The sequence below is a fragment of the Rhea pennata genome, chromosome 5 (assembly GCF_028389875.1).
Source record: "Rhea pennata isolate bPtePen1 chromosome 5, bPtePen1.pri, whole genome shotgun sequence".
Taxonomy (NCBI): Eukaryota; Metazoa; Chordata; class Aves; order Rheiformes; family Rheidae; genus Rhea; species Rhea pennata.
Genome location: NC_084667.1, coordinates 3,626,534 through 3,649,088, shown reverse-complemented (window position 1 = coordinate 3,649,088; position 22,555 = coordinate 3,626,534). Strand labels below are relative to the sequence as shown.

Genomic DNA, 22,555 nt, shown 5'->3' with positions numbered 1-22,555 from the left:
TTCGCAGTATCAATTCTCAATGACTCTTAGGTGTCTGCAAGTATTTTACATTACAAGCCACCTTAAGGATGACTAACTAAATGGAAAAACTCATTTTTCTTTTAACTAAAAACAGCAGATTCTCCTGTTATCAAGCAAGACAGGAAAAAACCCCAGAAATTCCATAGGATGAACAGTAAAGATAATAGGGTCAAGTGGTCTATACCAAAACAAAACAGCAAACTAATATACTACAGCCTTTAAGTAAAATTATGTTAAATGTATTGCTATCATTCACCTTACTAGTGATTCACTATTCTTAGATTTGATATATTTAACAAACATTAGCAACGCACAATGCTAGTGCACAAACTTTAGCATCAGTAAGTAGACACTCCTTCAAACATTTTTGCACAAAATGAAACCATAAGGATAACTCCGTTGGAAAAAATGCTTCCAGAAGCAAACCTGTTTCAAAAGACCTTTTCTCATTACAAACCACAGCTATAACTGAGATTAATCACAGTAAGAGTTTTCACCTGATTTATTCAGACAAATCAATTGGAGCTCTTTTTAGACTCAAAATATGTACGATTTTACATGTATATTGGTAAATTTGTGCAGGTACTAGAGAATCTTGTATAAATGTATTTGTTCGAGTGCTTCTTTGTCAGCCTCCTTTTCCATGTACACATCATAGTTTAGCTGTATCTCTTCTACCCACTGGCTGAGCTGTATATCCGTCTGAAACAATGAAAACAGATCCTTAAATTAACACAGTTCTGAGAAGCATAACAGGAGTTTGAAGATCAGTACAAAATTAAGAAATTATTATCCAAAACATAATAAAAGGGATTAGTAATTCAAAATTACGTAGCACTCATAACTCATTTCTGGAAACGTCATTTAACCTAAATAGGAGAGAACTAAATATAACTTTTAAAAATTATTTCAGTCAGTAGTTTAGATATTTTTCTAGCATGTTACAACTGCCTTCCATTTGCATTTGTACAAGCCTCAAGCATCCTGATCAGAAGGCAACATTTTGATAGAAGTGGTGAGGCAGCAGCTAACTGTAGCAGGGAAGAATCACAGGTACTTTCTTGTTTTACACCCAGAGGGTATTGTATTAAAACTACAAAGGGGTTCTCAGCTGTTTTATAACTACTGCCTGCTCCAAGAAAAGGTCAAGTGACACCACTGCTGCTGCTCCTGGGGCTTAAGATGTATTTCACCCATCCACATAAAAGTAATGAGTGATTCAATTTCTCTAAAGCAGACCCTTGTGGCCAGCAAGCCCCTTTATAAATAGCCTTGTCGTGTATTATTAGTGTTTTATTTCCTAACCAAAGTCAGCCCACTGACTGGTAATTTCCCTAGGCATCATACACACAGCAGCTGTAACCTATACAAACCCATGGTAAAATGGCCACAAAGCAGAGGTTGCCCCATCAGAAGTGGTTACTACTCTTCAACATCACCACCAGCACAGGGTATTAAACACCTCTAAAAGCTGCACTGCCATTCTGTTTGTTTCCAAGAGCAATTTAAAGCTATGTCACTGATCCAAAACACCCAGCAGCAATCACTTGGTGTGCTGGAGACCACATCTCTCCCTAATCTGTACTTCTAACAGCTCATATTGGCATAATATGAATCATTTTCTATGCTAACAGCAGGTCAGAAGACTGGATATCCTCAGGGTACGGTCCTTCTTTATTACAATTCCTTCTCCCACTGCACTGGCAAAGCAGTTTATCATGTTTCAAGGCAATGTGCAAATGCGGAGTTGAATAGGGAAAGCATTTCAAGGTTTGGTTTTTAACTGAAAGTTTATGAATACATATATGCTTCTAAGGCTCCATAGGTTCTCTGTACCTAGTAGTAGTCTGAAGGGAGTGGATATGATTATCACATAACTTACTAACATCATAATACAGCTTTGCTAGTAATATTATATTCTTAACCTCACACTAAGGTGTTGTTAATAATACATATAAAATACAATAATTCCTGCAGCCTATTGAGATAGATTGGCATTTCCATTTTACAGCTGGAGACAATCAATGCAGAGTTGGTGAACAACCCAGAAAGAGTATCCAGAGAGTACTGTATCTTCTGCCCTCATGACAATACTGGCAAACAGCCTCAGCTACAGAACTGCCACTGTCACAGAAAGCAAGAAAATGCATTGGCTAAAACTGGCTGAGAGAACTTACCTGGAGCTTTGAGAGAGATTCTTCAAGGCTCGGAACCGTTACTAATAATGACCCTCTTTTCCTTACATTACAAGCAATAAACTCCCAAGCTCTGAAACACATTTTAAAAGTAGGTCACCAGTTTTTATGAAAAGAAACACATTTGATATACAATAAATCTAACACTTCTACAGTTAAATGACCTAAAAATAGACTAAGCTTAAAGGACTTGCTATACATATTTATCAGCTAATACTGATTTATCTGCTTATCTGTTAATACCTCAAATACCTTTGTAAGAACAAAATCAAGTTCCATATGAAGAGGAGGGAATACATCATCTTATAATGTTTTTATTTGAAACACTTCAATTTCACTCTGACACATGCCTGTTTGCCATTTTGCATTGTCAACACCTTCACTCTGGACTAGCTTTAAACATTGATACTTTGTCCCTTTAAACTTTTAGTTTTGAAAAATAAAATCCAGTCCCCAATCCCACTGTTTCATTAACAAATTTTTCTTTACCTACTTACACTGCAGTTGTGACAAAATGCTTCACAAAAGATATTAGCAATGGTAGTATTTAAAGATAGCTCCCAGCATTCCTTTTTTTTTTTTTTTTTTCTGATTTTGCAAGTCAGAATTTCTCACGGCATGGCAATTCAGACAAAAAGAATTGAATTTCTAGTGCTCTTTAGACATCATTTGTCTTCATGGTACCATGCAATGTTAAACCACCGCTCTTGAATTCTTCAGGAATCAGCTGAATTCTCACTCATGTACCTGGAAACAAATCTCCCTGCAATTCAAAACACTCACTATGCTTCACTGATGCATTCCGCCTCTCTGCTCAACATCAACTGCTTGATATCAAGGGCAGTGGGACAAGCCTTAGCTTCAGCTGCTAGCAAATGTCAGACTTGGTTGGGCTGACACACAGGCATTTATTCCTTTGGGCTGCCAGTGCTAAAGGCACGGTAACTTCATCAAGTTATTTACATCTTAAATGAATGCAGTTAGATCAGCAAAAGCTCATCTGTGAGCGGCTTGCATCAGAAAGAAGACAGTGACAACCTTAACGATATATCTGTTATTATTTATTTATGATCATGTTAGAAATACCATTAACTGTATTTTGCAGTGACATATATGAAAGCAACCTGTTCTCTTTCTGCAGATTAACCTAAAGTTATAGTAAAGGTATGCTGGCACAGTAACTTCAAACCTTTTAACAGCTGGATACTGTTCTAATGGTTCAGTGTAAAGATTCAGGGAAAGGTCTGGGTAAACAAATGAAGAGTGTTTAGTTGGTTTAACAAAAAATAAACCTGCCATAACTTAGCAGTAAAGCCTAACAATTACATGTAGGCAGTCTAAAACAATTTCCTTATATAATTTATGTATGCGACTTCAAAAAGCACAACCTGAAGGTTTTCCGTAACTCACAGGGTTACACGCACAATGCCAATGAAATAGGTTACTTGTTTAGACACATAGCTTACCTGGCCTGTTCCAGTCTGTCAAGAAAATATTCAAAGACATTATTCATTACAACAACATCAGCCTTCTGAAGAAGTGAAGCCTGAGTACAGATGTCTGCGTGAACCACCTGAAGGAGAGAAATTTCACAAGACAAATTAATTCAAGAGACAAACACAGACTTCAAGTAGACATGAAGCTTGTCAGCGTAGTACAGCATCTGCTACCATCATTTTGAACCAGGCATAAAAAGGCATATTTCACTGATTTCACAGTAGATAAAAACTTAAGTAAAATAACCAGGGTAAGTTTAAAAAAAATACCCTCCTAATTAAAATACTCAATTATGCTATGCAAAATGCTGTATCTGACTTTTAATCTAGAACGCTGCGTGCCACAGGAAAGGAGCTGATGCATGCGATGTCTGTTACTTTTCACTTACCTATGTTTTATCACAAGTGTTGACTGATTTCAGTAAAGGACTTAAGCCAGTCAAAGCTTTTATGAGGTTATCAAAAGGCATCTCACAGGCACAGTGGGTTACTAAGGGATCACAACTAGAAACAACTTGACAAATCTTGACAGGCATGATATTTGAATTCTTGTTACATATATTGGGACTAGGAACGCTGGAAAGGCAGCACGCTCTACGGCACGGGAGGACAAAGTGCTTTATCTTACTGAACAATTACTTCTCCAGTCAGCACAGGTGCCGATTTGAATTTCAGAGTTCTTCACGTACCTTTGTCTACCAAAAAGGACACGAGCACCTCAGATCACTTTCAAACAAGTGATATTATAGTGGAGGCAAAATATGTTTTTCAGCAGACAAAACATATGATACGTTTTATCTGCTAAAAACATATTTTGCCCACTTAATATACCTATACTTGTAGAGCACACAAAGCATGCTGTTCTTACCAGCAGCAGAAACAGGTACTACCCATGCAACTTGCAGGGGTTCAAGTGAGGGAAAAGGCAATGAGTGGCTGCAGTTTGTAACTCCAGAATGCACTAGGACAAGTTTAGCCAAGTATTTCAGTATTAGCTATAACAGCAACAAAGCTCTACTTCTTGTAAAAATTAGACACCACAGCATTTCATCTTTGGGAACTATATTTCATTAGTTCTCTGTGTAGGCTCTGACTCTGTAAAACACACAGCTCTACTTCATTAAACGCATTACTGTGCCGAGTTGTCCACCACTGCTTGTAGCGAGGAAAGAAAGCAACTGTGTTCTTGTACCTCACCCAGAATGGACAGGTTAATGTTTGAAGGCTCTGTCTCTTAGAGGAATAGGATTCTCCCCAGACACACACTCATTCCCATTGCTACATCATTCCCTCTGTTGGGACAGCACAAATGTGTGTGGCTGCATCATGAGCTAGACCTAGATCTGCTCCACCTGGAACACCGCTTTACTCCTGGCTTTGTTCAGCTGGATCAGTTCCCTAATCTGTTTGGCTACGTGCTTGCACAAATAATTGTGTTAGCATCACAGAAAGGGCAGCAACTGATTAAAACAGCCTTGTTGCCAGCAGGAACGCACACCAAGCCCTGATGGGTACAAGCAATTTCTGAACTGAGGTCTGAAGTTTCTCAAGATCTGTTCAGCCGTGTAACTCTCCTCTCAGCACCTAAGCGTTTGTCCAAATGGCAAACACAGGGCAATTTCTATGTACTTTAACAAATCAGATGTTGACTGAAGGGATACAAAATTCACTCACAAAAATTTAGCCATTACAAATATTCTAATAAAAATCAGAATACCTGAAAATCAATGGTTATTTGGGGGGGGGCGTCTCTTCAAAGTTTTTCAATTTTGAATCATACATTGTTAACAGTAATCAGATTTTGACTATTTTCCAAGCCAGTTTGTATCTCTGGAGAGGATTAATTTGGGGGCGAAATAAAAATCTAAGAATGAAATGTTCAAAGCAATGTGATAACAGGAGTCACATGACTAAACATCTAATGAGACTCAAGTGAGTAAAGTCCTCAGGCATTACTTTGAAAAATCTTCTTATCTTTACTCTGAAATGAATATTTCAGCAGAATTGCAAGGTATGAAGGAAGAACAAAAATTCTTACAGTGAAGAACACACAAGGCTCAAAAACATGTACATACATCTCCAGCTCCACTGGATTAACTTCACAGAGTTCTTGTCTGCACCTTTAGTCTCCTAACATGGTGATACACACATGAATCCAAAACATTTGCAAAAAACAAGGTTATAGATAAAACTGGCAGCAACTGGCATTAAACTGGGCAACCCAGTGATGCTGCTTAACTGAGTGTTAAATATTTTAATATTTACTATTTCTTTCTAGCTTTTTATTGGTTATTTTAATTCTCAAGAAATTACTGCACCCAACAGTTTGTGTGACTCCATTCAAAAGCATATGCACATAACAGAGGATTAAGGCCAGTATTTCACTGAACACATTCTACTCACCAACTTTTGCTGGTATTAAAGCTACTAGTATCCCCCAAAAGGGGGGGGAGAGAAACACTTTTCTCATTAAAATAATTGTAGTTATTCCCGTAATGGGAGTAGGGAAATACTATAACATCAGACTGTTTGAAACTCATCTTGTTTTTTGAATGTTCTGAGAAAACATACATCAATAACCTGAAGCCCTTAAGTGTTTGCAAATGTTAAGAAAATCTTTCTGTTAGTATTAATGAACACAGACGCCCCCCCTCTTTTTTTTTTATTCAAGATATAAACATTTTACACAGTCAGTTTCCCAGAAATTATTGGCAAACCTGTCGTTGACTTCACTGGGAGAAGCAGCTAGGCTGTATCTGTTTCGCATGAGCCACCAGGTAAGTCCATTCAGGAAAAAGGCTAAGCAACTCAACATGTTACTGTATTTTGATAATTTCTGTCTTTCTCTGCTCTAGAACTCTTTTTTCCAACAAAAAGCCTTTGTTTAAGACCAAAACAAGCAAAGGCAGAGACTTCTTTTCAGAATGCTGATTTACCAGTCACTCCAAGAAACAGAATACTTACTGCACGGTTGGTTAAAAATACACACTGAGCCATATATTTAGTTACCTTTATTCTGTCAATGAACTGGTATTTTGTAATTGTCATTTCTTGCAACTGGCAAAAGTCTGCATTCATTTCTACTCCATACAGTTGGGATGCTGAGCTATAAAGATAACCCTACATTAGGAAAAGGAAATTTAGTAACTGTGATGCCTTTAAGGTGACTTCAAACATTTCAATTGAAATGGAAAAATAGAGCAAAAGATTAAGAAAGCATTTAAAACAGGAAGTTGAGAAATGTCTTACAGTGGATGTTATATGTTTTTCAGAGCTCAGCCCTTGTTTTGGCAATTATCACTGATTTCTCATGAATTTTAGTAAGAGATCCAAGCTGACAGTTCAAATAATAAAAAGGAGAGCTGTAACTTTACCTCAATTGCAAAACATGTAAACTAGCCAAAGGAGGAAAAAAACACTACAAACTAAATCATAAAAATACCATGAAAGGCAAAGAAGCTCAGTCTTTAAACACTCTCTGTACATTTTTCTTTCTTGTAAGAAAGAAAGAGGAAAATAGCAAGAGCAAAAAAAGATCCAGGACTATGCACACACTCAAAGTGAGTGAAAGTGGCTAACAAGGGACCCATAATATAGGGCAATACTTCAGGTTAGAAACTGTTTCAGCACCTCTAAGCATTGCATTACTACTATTTTCAAGTGCTTCATGTAGGTACGCATGGGGGAAAAAAAGATAAATTATTCCTCAGTCATAAACCCAAAATGCTTAAACAGCTCAGTTTCGGACTGAGATTACGGAAATTTGTTGGAGATTAACAAAAACAACGAACAGAAAAAGTGCAAGTACTTGAGCCTACAGAGCTAATGGGAATATTGCTTTAGCTTTAACTACAGTTCTGTCTCCAGTGAACACCATAATTACAGTTTGCTAATAATGGGAAAGGCAAACTAGCAATGTTAAATGTATAGGATGTCAGAGATATCTCAATCTGCAATCTAAGTATTAAAGTTTTCTGAAAGCATTCAACTCTGAGGGTGGAAAAGCAACCTGTGAAAATAAAGTTACCACTTCTCCAATACAAACCAAGAATATGATGAAAAGGAGAACTCTTTTTTTCTTTTTTCTTTTTTTTTTTTTTTTAACTTCATTGCTGCTTTATCTTGAGACTATCTTCTGCTAAAACAATACAAGCATTTAAGTACTTCAAAATAAATATAATAGCTGGCAACAGTATTACCATTTAAGGATCCGATGCTGCAAGTATTTACAAATGGGAGTAACTTTCCTCATTTGAGTAGTCCCAAAATTAGATTTTTCAGATGAGTAAAATTATATGCTCAAGTGTTTCCAAGACTCAGCCCTAAAGAGCCATTGACTTCTGTACAAAAGTTGTAATGTGTGTTTTGCGTTGCTGTTGGCCATATGTTACACCAGCCATGCCAAAAGCAATCAAAATTGCACTCAAGTTTCTCAATGAAGTATTTTATACGCATTTTAAAACCCAGAGCAGGACAATATGTTTCAGAAGACAAATTCATATCAAAGTCTTCCTTCGCATAATTTAACAGTTTGTCAGCTTCATAAAGGAATTTAACGTAACTGATCTATATATAGACATGGTCAAGACATACAGGAGAAGATTACTTATGAAGGAGAAGATACAGCAATAATTAGCAAAAGAGCAGCATCTGTGATGGTAATATGCTACTCTATTGGACAACAGACTTTTCCTCTCCGCAACCAAGATTATTGGTAGTTCTTTTTGTGGGGAACAGAACAAGAACTGAAATCACTAGCAAACAGCACCTTATATTGTTCAGTCAGGCTAGAGATGCCTCTCAGAATGACCTGTTCAAGATGGAGTAACGAGAGGAGGCAGTCAGAGAAGAGGGAAAATGTATGTCACAGTAATAAAATATGAATTCCTGTGCTGGAAGTTACCGCAAATAGCACTGCACCAAGCCTGGAGCCAACGTCAACCACTACCTTTCCTGTCAGGTCAGGCAGTACATGTTGATAAAGAAACTTCAGTTCCATGAGGGAAAAGGAATGCGAAATAAACTCTGGGAAATAAGAACAAAAGAAAGGTGTTGGGTGGGCAGTACTAACTAATGTGGTATTAATCAATGAAATATAAATCTGAAGAGTTATCCTCGCTGAAAACCTGTCTGTTTTCCTGACTAAACTAGTATTGGGGACCCTGGAAAACCAAGGTTTGCAGATCTGAGGCAGCCTGCCAAGAAGACTGTCCTGAGGCTGGGTATTCATTCCCTTACATGGAGAATCTTGAAATCCTTCATGAAACTGAATTGCTTTTGTCTGCATAGTGACAACATATTAAAGAACAGAAGATACAATAACTTGGAATCATTTAAGTAAACACAGAAACACAGTACCTAAAGCTCAACACAGTTTGTGCAAACTTTGTCATGGGCAGACATCTTAACGACTTGAAATTTCAACTCCAAGATTTTAAGGAACTGAATGTTCCTAAAATAAACTTCAATGCCTATGCTATATTGGTGACAGCACTGATCTGTACCACACCACATGCAGGCTTTAACATGGTATTTCCTATTGCTCTTCAGTGTGCAAGAGGAGACAGGCTACTGAATGGTTTGCTATGGTATTGCCTTCCTTTTGTATCCTTCTCTTCGGTGGTACACAGCCCTGACTCTTCCCTGCCCAGCTTTTGCGAGCAATTTTTGTCACTCACGCACAGCAAATTATTTTGGCTTACACGTCTAGGAGTCTCCTTCCACTGGTTATGGGAAATTATTCTGGCCTGTGTTGCACCAGTCTGAACAAGGTTCTCCATCAGCTGGATGTTCTGTTGTCCAGCTGAGTGACCACACCCACCAATTTATTTAAACAGAATTTGTTTCTCATGTTCCCAAATGAGCACTTACCTAAAGATGCAGTCTTGTATGAGCCACACTCTGTGCAGTAGTTCCTACTCATTTTCCCTTCCTCACACAATGAATCAACAAAATCATCATCATAAAGGAACGCATCAACATGAATCATGGGCAGTGGATGCTGGTGTATCTGAGAAAAGGAACAAAACCAAAGAAAGCCGTAACAAAGTATCCTGATTTCATTTATACTGTCACACAGGTAATCTGCCCACCAGCTTACCTTTCCCCAAATTCGACATCCAAGTTTTTCCCTAGTCAAAAATTACACATCAGAACTCTGGGAATTGTGCGGCAGTTCCTCCCCATTAGTAGTTTCTCCAAGTCCAATACTAATGGTATAGTTCATTTATTTTAGATATATTTAAATTCAATGTATTCTACAGTTCTGCAAAAGGCACAGCTGGTCTGATCAAATCAAAGTTGGCATTAGTTATTCTCAAGAAAGTTTAAGAAACTATCCAAACAAGTTTTCTATAGATTAACTATCCTGATTAAGAATTAATGGAGTTAAATCATAGAATTCCTGCATGTAAACTAGATCATCAAATTCCACTGAAATTACCAGTAAGTGAAAGTTGACAAAGGAAAGAAAGCTGGAGGTTTTTATAGCTGAGCAGGAGACCTGCTGTGAATTCTGTCTCCTTAGAGCTGGCTTTGGTATAGAGGAGGCAAGACAGAGCTTTAGTACACAGAACCAGAAGCTTTTTCTTTTCAACTTTCATGAGGAGAAGGTAACTTAAATTTAGGAGAAAGGGCAATTTTGCTGCTCAACTTTAGCTGTCTAAAGATTGTCATTTTCACGTTTTATGCCTCCATCTAGAAACATCCATGATTAATGCATGTATCACTTCCAATCAAAAGAATACCACTTGGGATGTCTCCTTTCTCAACATTTCAAGGGGTTTAATCTTCATCCTCCCACTCCTCTTTCCTCCCTCTAGCAGGATTGTTGCATGTGGCCAATCTTTATTACATTTAGCAGCCATGTACCACTTTTCTGGGAAATGTGTTAACTTTCCACCTATACAGGCAGCTCAAGCAGAAAAGGTGCCCTCCCTTCCCACAGGACTCACAGCCCACCTCTTTCTGAGCCATCAGAATCTGAAAAGAAATGAAAATCATTTCTGTGCTGCCCACATTATGGCAACAGCAAAGCACTGGCCCTATATTTCTATTTTTATTAAGAAGGCTGTTAGATCCTGTTAGAGATTTAGTGCTCAAGAATCACTGTGACAAGTGTCATACCACACAGAATGAAAGATATGCCAAATAGCTTATAAGTATTAAAAAGTATGAAACAACTTGCCTGAAGTCACACATGCAGCAACAGATCTGGGAGCCAAACTGAGATTTCCCATATCTCAGTCCAGTGCACATTCTTTATTATTATCTACTAGTAAAGCTGATATAAATGAAATCAGCATAGTGGCCAAATAAGTGATGTGGTTCAGCACACAGACCATAATAATTAGCTTACTTTCTGCATAGCTAGGTGTTCCGAATTAAACATTGCCTCAAAGGGTAAGCGATTTCGCAAATCTTCAGCGATATTTTTGAGCACGACATCATTGTTGTTCACCACAAGGTCATCAAAGTCATCTATAAATCAAAACAAACAAAAAAACCTGAACAATCACATGTAGATCATGTGGACTAAGTGGTGACCAGTACAATATAGCTGCAATACATAAACAATACCAGATGGGTAGGGATTTTATTTGAAACGCATTTTTCAGCCTTTGTTATTTTTTCCATCCAATGACAGATGTAGGCTGTAATAACTTTGCCACTTAAAATAAATATAGCACTTTTTTGAATCTCAAATTATTTTCATATTTATAAACTTATAACTCACATATGATGATCTGGGCTGCCACCAAAGTGATCCTGTTTCAGCTTAAGATATAAAAACATCAAAGATGTTTTTGAACTATTGGAGAAATTACAAAACCCACAGTTGTCTGAATGTACTTTTTTTTTTTTTTTTTTGTAAAAGTTTCTTTTTATACATACCATCCTTCTAATAAAGTGGTTACAAAACATCAGGGATAATGCACAGTTCAACAGTTCAACTTACAATACTTCTTAAATGACTGAAACTATCAAACTGTATTAAATGTGAAAGAAAATAGGCATGGATGTAAAGCAGTATGCTTTTGCAAAGTCACACTGTAAATTCTTGCTGTTTTTCCAGAGTATCCCTGCATTACCTTAACACCTTTTTTCTTCTTTTTGATTTAAACATCTAGAAAGCAGACCTCCAAGGAAACTTGAGAGGTCACTAGTCTTCTCATCTTCCAAGGCAGAATCAATTCCAAGCATCATTACTTCTCCAGAGTATCCTTTAGAAAGATCGTTAACGACAGAGACTCCACATCCTTCCTGGACAATCTACTCCAGTGCTTAACATAATATTAGATCATTTATCTATGTATTATTACATTGATAAATGTATTATTTACATTTATACAATATCAATGTAATAATACATTGATAAATGTATTATTTACATTAAGATCATTTATCAAGAAAAAATACTGCTTTCTAAATTTCCTTTGCCACAATTAGAACCCAGTACTCCCTGTCCTACTTGCAACTGAAATAGCAAAATTTGTTCTTCTCCTATATATAGTAATTTTTTACTAATTTGAAGACTTATTATGTGCCTCTCAGTCTTCTTTTCTCTAGACTAAACAAGACCCACTTATTCAGCCCTTTCTTGCATTTTTCCTAGAACTCTGTTGTCATCACTCCCCTCTTGATCTTGTGGACTCTCTCATCCTTTCTGACCCGTAGCATTCAGAACTAGACATAATACTCCAGCTAAAGGTTTTTCTGCACTAAACAGACTTTTCACATCTTGCGGACAACATTCCACTTCCATGTGAGTCCTCTTCCCATAGCACTCAGCTTGAGATCTGCTGCATCTTGGTTCCTTTCTGTTACACCTTCCTCATAACCAAGGACCAGGTGAAATTCCTCTTTTGTTTGGATGTGTCAGTGCTCTGGGGGCACTAAACTGCTTCTAAACAAAGGCACATATCAGGTCAAAACTATATACATGTAAAAGAAACAAAAACTACACAAAAAGCAACCACAAACCCAACCTTGAAAATGCCTCAACCCCATCCATTGATTCTTGTCTAAACATAGACATGCTCATCCTCTCTTCCCCAACCTGCCTCTGGTTTGTTTCTTGTTCTATTCTGACTGCCACTGTGTTGGGCAGAGTGTTTTTTACATATACAGATATCACTTACCAAAGAAGATCAGATGTCTTTTTTAGGCATTTAGAAAAGAAAAACTTAATAATCTGTTAGCATTGCTGTTCCAGGTGGGGACAAGCTTGACTAGCAGGCTCAAAATATATCTATAAGACATGCCAGAGTTTTGTGTATAGTACACTCAACCTTTCTATCACTTGTGGAGCACAAGTAATGCTAGGAAGAGTGAAAAGTTATTAGTATGGTCATAGAGACAAGCTAAACTATAATTTTAAATACAGTATGCTTCTGAAGCGCTTTTTGCTTAAGCACTTCAGTGAGTACAAAATGATTAAAGAATCCATCATTCATTAGTACAAGACACACACTTCTTAAACAGTGGAAATATAAATAGTTGTTCCAACAAGTCTCAAGACACCAACAGATAATTCTGAATCCCCTACATTAAGCTGCACAAAGCTTATACTTGGCCTTTAAATCAGCTGGATTCCATTAATATGCATTCAGTTTATTATTTATTATATATACTGCAGAAATGCCCAAAGGCCCTGACTGGCACTGTAAACCGAGTGGTAGGTGTTACAGTACTGGAAGGTAATTTGCTGTTCCAAAGAGCTCATCGTTAAGCTCTCCAGAACCTCAGCTCCCAAAGAGATGCAAGCTTGGCACTGGGATGGAGGAGGTAGCTGCAACTACAGTAGCATAAACAAAACAGTCGCAAAGCAACAGCTCCTGCTTCTCAGCATTTAAATTTGAAACCTCTAATGAGCACCCATGTCCTGTTAACCTCAGAGTCGAGGTTAACAACAACTTGCAGACTATTTATGACATCCTAAGAGCAGTGAAGTTGATGACTTTTCTGATTAGCTCGGGGAAGGTGGACAAATTGCTGCTCAAGCCCAATGACATTAGGTTTAGGGAAACCTCAATAAATGCTGGAGGGGATCAGACCAGGACTATGACAGACCTTCAGAGTGCAAAGGAGTCAGATCCTGCTGAGGTGCATAACATCTGAGGGAACAAGAGCTGGAAAAAAAAATAGTGATATGGACAGAACAATGGAGTAGAAAGACGATATTAGCAGCTGTACAGCCTGGTGCCTGTGGGCAATAAAGCCCCTACATCTGGCACATGCTTTAAAACAATACTATTACTATGCAATAGAGCTCATCCAGCTGTTATACTGCCTGTTAGGAGTATCAAATTCATATACAGAGCTTAATGAAATGCAGGAAATGTTCATAGACCACCGGGCCAGCCACACCACAGTGCAAATGCAGCACTTCAGCTCCCTTTCTCCTGAAGTTGTTGAGTTAATAGGATCTGTTCCCTCATTGCTTTAGTGACCTTTTCTGGCCAACAGCAGTGATGAATGGCTCTACAGGCTATTAAATATTCCAGCTGCACACCACAGAAATGGATACTTTCAGAGATGGAGGACAGGTAGCACACCCAACTTACTCAAATCCAGAATACTCCCTTCCCACCTTGAAAGGAGTACTTGTCACAACAGTTATCCGACTCTTCTGAAACAACAAAGTATGACAGAGAAAAATCTTTGCAGACACTCTGAACAAAACGGGTCATAACAAATACAATCTCAGAACACACATAAGCAGCTGAAATGAAAAATAGCTGAAACACAGATACCGAAAAAAGTGACCAATGAAGTGCTCTTTCCAACTATCATATTTTAAAGCATAAGCACATAGAAATAAAGAGAAAGAGGTTTGAACATATGAGAACAGAGATCACAAAATGGCAGCTTTGGCAGAAGCTGCATGTGGAGTATTTGCATGTTTAGTCAATGACTAAACTCAGATTCTGAGAGTTCCCTCACTCCTGTCAAAGCAAGAAATAGCAACAGCTACCACAATAACTCGTTTACTTTTGCAGTATGTAAATATTTATAGATTGCCATCAAGTATAGAATGCAGGTGCTAAATATGAAAATATACATACATACATACATATATATATATATATATATACACACACACACACACACACACTTCTGCCTCCCACTGGTACAGTTTCATCAACTCCACCCTTGTGTTTAACAAATTGTTCACTCGTAAGAATCGCAGCATCACCTCACTATGGATCTTCAAGGAAGAAATAAAATACTATTTTTTCATCATTTTAATGCCTGCTTTATCTATGAAATAATAGAGTTTGTAAGCCAAACTCTGTGTTCATAGAGCATAACTAACAAGGAAAGAACTGTACAGTTCACAAAATACTGCAGGATGAATCATAACCACTTGTTTATGAAGGAAGTTTGAGCGCATTACTGTTCGTTTGTTACTTCAAAAACCGGTTCCACTGGATCTACTCAACGTGCATTTACAAAATTTAATTATCACATTGCAAAAAGCCTAATTAACACCCTGATGCAGCTCAGCCTTTCTACAGCAAATATAACATAAGAAAAAAAAACACAAAGCCTCACACTGGATAGAAGGCACCGCTATGCTAACATCTAAACATCCTGACACTATGAAATACATGGCTGAAGAGAAGCAACATATGATTTCCAATAGAAAACATAAGATCCCATGTCACAGGGAAAGAAGAGGATCTAGCAAAGGTAACCATAACAGCAAAGTCCATACATTTTTCTAGGCATAAATTCAGACTCTCAGAATTAAAAAGTAAATATTATTATCCATGCTACTTAATACAAAGCTAATTTAATCACTCACCCTCTTCTAATTATACTGAACAAACAGGTCAAGGAAGAAGTCCCACATCTCTGTAACATTACTACCTTCTTTTTTGACTAAACAAATTTAGGACTAATCTATGGCCTCAGTGTACCAAGTTCTTTACTCTAAATACATTCTCTACCTCTAAAGATACTCAGCGATTGGTAGAAAGTAACCATTTTTCCTGGCACATTTTCCAATAGACATCATAGCACAGTTTATTAGTTATTCAACTCTTTTACACTCAGAAATTCAAAGAAGCTTCAAAGTTGAATTTGAAGCTAGTTAAGTCACATACCTATTCTATAATCATTAGTTTTCTCCACCATTATTATTTAAGTTTCAATGACTAACAGTATAAATGCAGCTGTTACTGAAACTTCCCTCTTGCAGCAGTATCATTTGTCTCAACTGAAAAGAAAAGTAATTAATGCCACTTCCTCGGTGATTCATCAGATTACAGGTAACATTCCATCTTGGTTTATCAAACAACAGAGTAGTGAAAAAGATTTTCAGTATGGCATCATTTTAACAAAGGAATACATTCCAGTTAACATGGCTCTGTAAAAGTTCTGGTCTCTTCTGAAAGAGTACTCTGCCCAGATAAAACACTTAAACCAAATTTAGATATGAAGCCTTGTATTAAATTACTTCTTTCACCAAACAAAAACTACACTTGTACTTGTCACACCACAGAAACTGATGCTGACAATAGTACCTAAAGGAAATATTAAAGATCATTTCTTGTTAAAGAGTTTTTTTCTCCCTTTTTTAATATTATTTCATATTCTTTGCTGTGAAAATCACCCCCTGATAATTTTTTTCCTAGGAAGTCTGGAAAAATAATAATGCCTAGTCCATAAAGTACATAATAGAAAAAGTTGGATAAACTTAGTCTGTTCCTAAGAATATCACAAGAAAGAGTTTCCGCTCTATATGCAAAACACAGAACTAAGGCAACATGTCCACCATGGTCTGTTTCAGTTGGTTTTCTCAGAAAACCCTCCCTCCCTGCCTGTTAAAAGCCTGAGCTGAGAGCACTGATTGCCCTCAACTTCCAAGTCACAAGACTAAATCTTACGTCAACCTCTTAAAAAGCTGGTTTGCTCCCAGTATAAGTCAATGCACAAGGAAAAAAAATCATACTTAATTATATGTTGTTTATCCTTAACTGAGAGGATTTGTGATGGTTTATTATTCAATGATTGTTTTGAATTATACATCACTGTATGAACAACTGGCTATTCAGACTAGTGAATCAGTTCAGAAACATTTAAATATAAGGCTAAGATTTCAGTGAAATGCACAGAATAGGAAAAGCTGATAAGTTTTTTTTTTTTTAATCTATATACACTAAGTTACATGACTAGAGAAAAAAAAAAGCTGGTATTAGAACAGTCAATTTTAGCCCTCTTGAAAAAGTAATTTTGTACCTTAGACCCTGTGGCAGACAAGACAAGTAATAAAGGGGCTTTTTACAACCTTATCTGTGCTTCACTGATGTGAATCAAGATATAGGTTTTTGTAATCTGCATTAATAGCTCTAAATACCATAGAAACTTTCAGCAGTTGACGGTAAGTATAGTAGTTTGGTGATTTCAGTATCAAATTTGAAATGAGGACGCCTGGGAAGTTACAAATGTTTTCCTCCGATTCCTTCCTGTATCTGTATTAAGGTATAGAGATGGCCTGTTAAATTCTGCTTTCATTGCTCATCTTCTCCAGCATCCATTCTTACCAAATGTAACCTCTCCTGCTACTGGAAATTCTAGGAGTTTGGGCAGTGGAGATTAGAAGAGCAAAGAGAGGGATATGTGCATGCACATATTTATATAGAAGCTATACATCAAACGCTGAGACCCAACCAAGTGGGAACTTCAGGGGGGTTTTCCCAAGTGGTTTGAATTAGCTCTTGGGCTTCACCCAAGTTTTCTTAGCCAGAACTTCTGGAACATGGTTATTGCAGAAGGATATTAAAGCATTAATCATCCTATTATAAAAAAAGCTAAGACACCAAAGGTTCCTGTTATTCCTTCCAACTCTTATTGTTTCATTTTCTTTGAGATCTAAAACTAACTCAAAAAAAGAGCTGGAATGCAAGTCACCGTGAAATGACGTACGTTTCACTGCAGTGTGTGGGAAGAGCTGGCGGATTGCGAAACAGCAAAGCAGTGTTGCTAAGCAGTTGCCTTAGAACTGTAACGTCTTCTTCCATCATACATAAAGATTTGGAATTTCTAAAATTCACAAGAACAAAGATAAAAAGAAAAAGAAAAAAAAGAAAAAAGGCTGCTTACTTCATTCTAGACTTGGACAAAGAAGAAAAAGAACAGTATTTTGCATACACTTACATTCCCATAAATACTAAGGAAGATTACTCATAGGTTAGAGTGAGATCCTGTTCAATGTACTCTTAGGTTCACATCATACAAATGTGTATTTACTGTGGAAAGGATATCTTGCTTTACTTAAAGATAATCTGGCTCTTCCATGGAAAGATTCTGAGATAATAATCTGTGTATTCAGCATATGAATCAGAAAACATTAATTAAGTAAACAATTAATGCTGGGTTTGTGACAATAGAAGGGCAACCACTTACGTGGGGCTTTACTCTAAGGCCTACATAAGCTCCACATACACTTTACTTGGGAGAGAGGGAGAAGAGAAGAAGAAATCTTGACTTTAGCTAACACTGGAACCATGCCCAGTCCTCCTCAGCTGGAAGTAAAACTGTAAGCTCAACATTTTGACAGAAACAGGAATAGGATGGCAGTGGGGGGGAGCAGGGAGGACACAACCTATACACCACAGAAAAACCACTTGCCTCTGAAGATATCATTGTGTTTCCATTTATCCTACCCTTGTTTACTTGCATTGTTTTCTCATTCACAATACTATTCCTCTGCCCCTACAAATTTGTTCTTCTCATCAGAGGTTTGTTTCTTTCCTCCATCTACACCATCAAAGACTGGGCTTTTAATTCTCTGTTTAGCAAAGAGATCAGGTTTCAGCATGTCCTACAAAACTGTCTTCTTGCTGCATAGTGAAACCCCGAATTCCCTAGCTATATTCAGGGTACAGTAGTAGAAACCTCAATTCCCACCCCTCACCATTTTCAGTCCAATCAGTACTACCGCATATCCAGATATTACATGGAGAAGAACAGTATAATTACTCAAACATAACAATTCCAGGGGGAAAGAAAGAGAAAAAAACCCAACACAGTAAAAGTTACCGTCAGTATGCAGTCACAGAAGTAGCTCAAAGAAGCAGTATGAAGAGAGGTTATCATCAAGAGCATTGTGTTGGGGATATCACCCAGAACCTTTACAGCTCAGGGGAAATTCCAAAAAGAATAAAGGATGTGACCTGCTGGATAAACACCTCTGCTTACTTACTGTTCAATGCTGCAGGAAAATAAAACCAGTAAGAGAGAGAGAGACTTTCTCTAGACCTTGTTCACTTGGAACAAAGAAAAAGAAATTTGGAGATACACCAGCAGGGCATAGACATTCAGAAAAAGGGTGGAAAAGTATAAACAGGTTAGGTATAGGCCAAGGAACAAACTAATAACCTAATGAATCAATGGAATGTATCTTAATTGGATGGAAAAAACAAATTGCTACAGATCTGCACAAAATTTTCTAATCGCCTCTCCTCTCCCATATACCTACATGCACATATGTATATGCACATATTGGGGGGAGGGGAGGAGATTGCAGCATCTAATGATAGCATAAAAATTGAGCAAATCTTCATTACTGTTACTCAGACATCATAATCAACAGACTCAGAAACTACTAACTTCTACAGGCAGTAGCATGTGACCAAATTTTATAGGCTCTGAATTGCTCCATGAATCTGGCTCTCTGGGAAATAAAGTCTGTCCAAGTCTCACATGCCCCAAACCACACATACAGGAACAAATATGGTTGCCTACTGCTTTTTACTGCATCAGCACTTGGCAAGATACAATTACAAGCTTTAAAGAACTGCAGATGCCCAAACTGCAGCTTTGTTTCTCAGAAAATAAATCAATAGCATAGAAACAGGACATTCAAGAAGACTATCTTTTTTTTCCTGCAATAGAAAAAGAAATGTAGTATAAATTAGATTAGATAAAGATTCAGATCTGGCCTATCAATAAGAAGGCTACAGAGATAAAATTCTACATACTATTTTAACTGCTTGATTCTGGTCGCCCTGTGTATCCAGTCTATTCTATCCTCCAATCTGCAGCAAATGATCTAAAAACCTATTGAATGGCAACTATAAAAGACACTATGTTAGTTTTAAGATGATGCGCATATAGTGAAGCAACAGCAATTAGCACTGACAGCCAATACAAGAATAGGATGGCACAGATTGCTCAAGATATCAAGTAATTCAAAATCCGGAACCTGCACTACACTGTAGTTTGTATCTTAATTATAAAGAATAAATATGAAGAAATATATAGTTCTTTTTATTAAAAGACCTGGCATGGATTTGTATCATTAAAATTCAGAGGAAAAAAAGATTCGCAGGATCATAATCTGATACGGAGGCAGGGGGGATATAGGGACTGTGTCATATTCATCTTTCACAGAGGCTGTCTAACTATGAGAATTTTTGGAAGTACAAAAAGGAAAATTAAAAAGTTACTGATTGAAAAAGGACTTCTGCAAGTTTACATAAACCATGCCACTAAAGCTTGATGATAGGATCAAAGTGGATAAAATACTAAGTACTCTTTTCCTTATTGAAATGGATCAGCATTTTCAAGCTTTAATATTAAATTCCCATGTGTTTTACTGTATCTGTTAACGAGTCAAAAAACAGTAAGCTGCGAGACAGCCATATATGCACATGACAAACTAATATGTTACTCTACAAAGAATCATAGAATCACAGAATCAGTAAGGTTGGAAGGGACCTCTGGAGATCATCTAGTCCAACCTCCCTGCTCAGCACGGTCACCTACAGCATGTTAGACAGGGCTGCACCCAGGCGGGCCTTGAAGATCTCCAGAGAAGGAGACTCCACAGCCTCTCTGGGCAATCTGGTCCAGGGCTCTGTCACTCTCACGGTGAAGAAATTCCCCCTCACATTCAGGCGGAACTTCCTGTGCTTCAATTTCTGCCCATTGCCTCTTGTCCTGTCACATGGGACAACTAAAAGAACTAACAGTTTACTTAGATGAACAAGTAATATGACTGCATATGAAATTCAATGATGTCTGTAAACTGGAACATAGTGGAAGGAAGAAAAACACTTCTAACAAGATTATTTACAGTAACCCATGCATGATTTAGCAAGCATAGCATGCTACTGCATCCAGGCAAAGACTCATAAAGGAAGGGATGAAATACTGCTTTGAGCACTTTGCTCTACTGTGATGTGTATACATATATACATGTAGATATATATATATATATATATATATGTATATGTATATACAAACACACAAGGGTAACAAAAATATTTAGTTATAGCGATCAACACCAATTAAATCCATTAAGCTTCATCCTTCAAGCCTCAAGAAGTCCCATCACATGCTCTGTGAAGGCTGTCTCACAGATGCTCTGAAACATCTGACAATGTCTGTCATGAGAGAGGGAACAGACTAGGGTGAGAGCCATGCAGCCATCCTAGGATGATCAATTCTGTATGCACAACTGGTTCTTTTCTTGTAAAGCCAGCAGAGGGAGCAAATCGGCCATAAAAGGATCTTTCCTGACTCTCTCCATTTTAGCGGCTGGGGATGGGGAGCAAATAAACTATCTAAGGGCAAGCCACATGGAAAATGACTTTACAGTTCTGTACCTGGATACAAGTCAGTAAGGCATGCTTTCAGTCACAACCCTTCAGATGTAAATAGGTGCCACTTCCACATTTCACAGCTGGCCTTTGTGACCCTATATAAGCTTACAGGTTTTTATAGCATTTTACACTAAAGCTGAGGTGCTGCTTACACCAGGTTTTTCAATTACTGGTATCAACACTGCTGAAATAAAAGAAATGGACAATAATAATCCTAGCACATCAGAGCATGACTTGAGGACGAACACATCATATTATATGTTTTTTCCACTCTCAGCATCATCAGCAGGGAGTGGGTTAACCATCCCAACAGGCAATGATTAATAAACATACACTCACAGGCTGCCTGAGACACTGACTGGATCAAAGCATTCAGGGGCTTTCAACACCCTCATCTGCAATGGCAAAAATTAAGCAGAACCACAGACTAAGCAACGTTTTAGTCACTTTATTCAGCATGGCACTATGTACCTACAGCTTTAGTGCACTATGCATATTCATATTTTTTATATCATCTTTTTATGTGTTCGGTTGCAAAACTTAACGGCTTGTGCATTGACCCACATTTCCTTCCTTCAGCTGTGTTGAGATGCTTGATTGCAGCACGCTGACGGAACTATACTGAGGCACAAACAAGAAAACAGACAGAGAGCTACGTTAACTCGAAGTGACATTAAACGGGCAAAGAAGTACTTGCAAATTAGCTCAAGCCACAGCTTTCCAGCTCTGAAAGGTTGCCGTGAACGAGACGAACGGGCAGAACCGCGGCGATCCGCCGGGAGCAGAGTGCCTCCGCGCGGCCCCCGGCATCTCGTGCTGGGCAATCTAGGAGGTTACGGCCGCAGCCCCCCGTCCCGCTCTTTGCTGCAAGGTGCCGCCCCCGCGGCGCTGAACAAGCGGCCTGCACGGCGCCCGCAGGGCCTCGGGTGACCCCCCCCCTCCTCCTCACACACACGCTCCTTCCCCCGGCCGCCGCGGCGCGGGCAGCGCGGCTCGGCCAGGCCTCCGCCGCCGCCGCCGCCCGGGCCTTCCGCGCTCGGAGCCGCCTGGGCCCCGCCCGGGCCGCGCTTACTCGTAGTGCGCATCCAGCGCAGCAGGCGGGGCAGGTCCGCGGCGCGCGTGCCCCTCACGGCGGCCAGCACCGCGCTCCGCGCCGCCGGCAGCTCCATCCCGCCGCGCCGCGTCGCGCCGCCGCCGCCGGGGGGCGCCGCTGCCGCCGCCCGCCCGC

General features: G+C 38.5%; 1 protein-coding gene across 1 annotated transcript; it reads right to left on the bottom strand.

Moving 5' to 3' along the window:
* Window positions 1–508: 508 nt before the first annotated feature.
* On the bottom strand, window positions 509–22,514 carry LOC134140628 (uncharacterized). Its single transcript, XM_062576089.1, has 9 exons — window positions 22,400–22,514; window positions 11,070–11,191; window positions 9,584–9,722; window positions 8,616–8,737; window positions 8,481–8,522; window positions 6,722–6,832; window positions 3,683–3,789; window positions 2,199–2,289; window positions 509–723 (listed from the first exon to the last, which is right to left on the bottom strand). Exons 1-9 carry the CDS (start codon window positions 22,494–22,496, stop codon window positions 607–609), a joined length of 948 nt encoding a protein of 315 aa, XP_062432073.1. The 5' UTR covers window positions 22,497–22,514; the 3' UTR covers window positions 509–606.
* Window positions 22,515–22,555: the final 41 nt, after the last annotated feature.

Coding starts and splice junctions, on each gene's coding strand:
- LOC134140628 (XM_062576089.1), bottom strand. CDS start 22,496: ATGGAGCTGCCGGCGGCGCGGAGCGCGGTGCTGGCCGCCGTGAGGGGC. Junction 9,723..11,069: donor AACACCTAGCTATGCAGAAA/GTAAGCTAATTA, acceptor TCCTTTTCTCAG/ATACACCAGCATCCACTGCC. Junction 6,833..8,480: donor GCCTGACTGAACAATATAAG/GTGCTGTTTGCT, acceptor TTCCTAATGTAG/GGTTATCTTTATAGCTCAGC.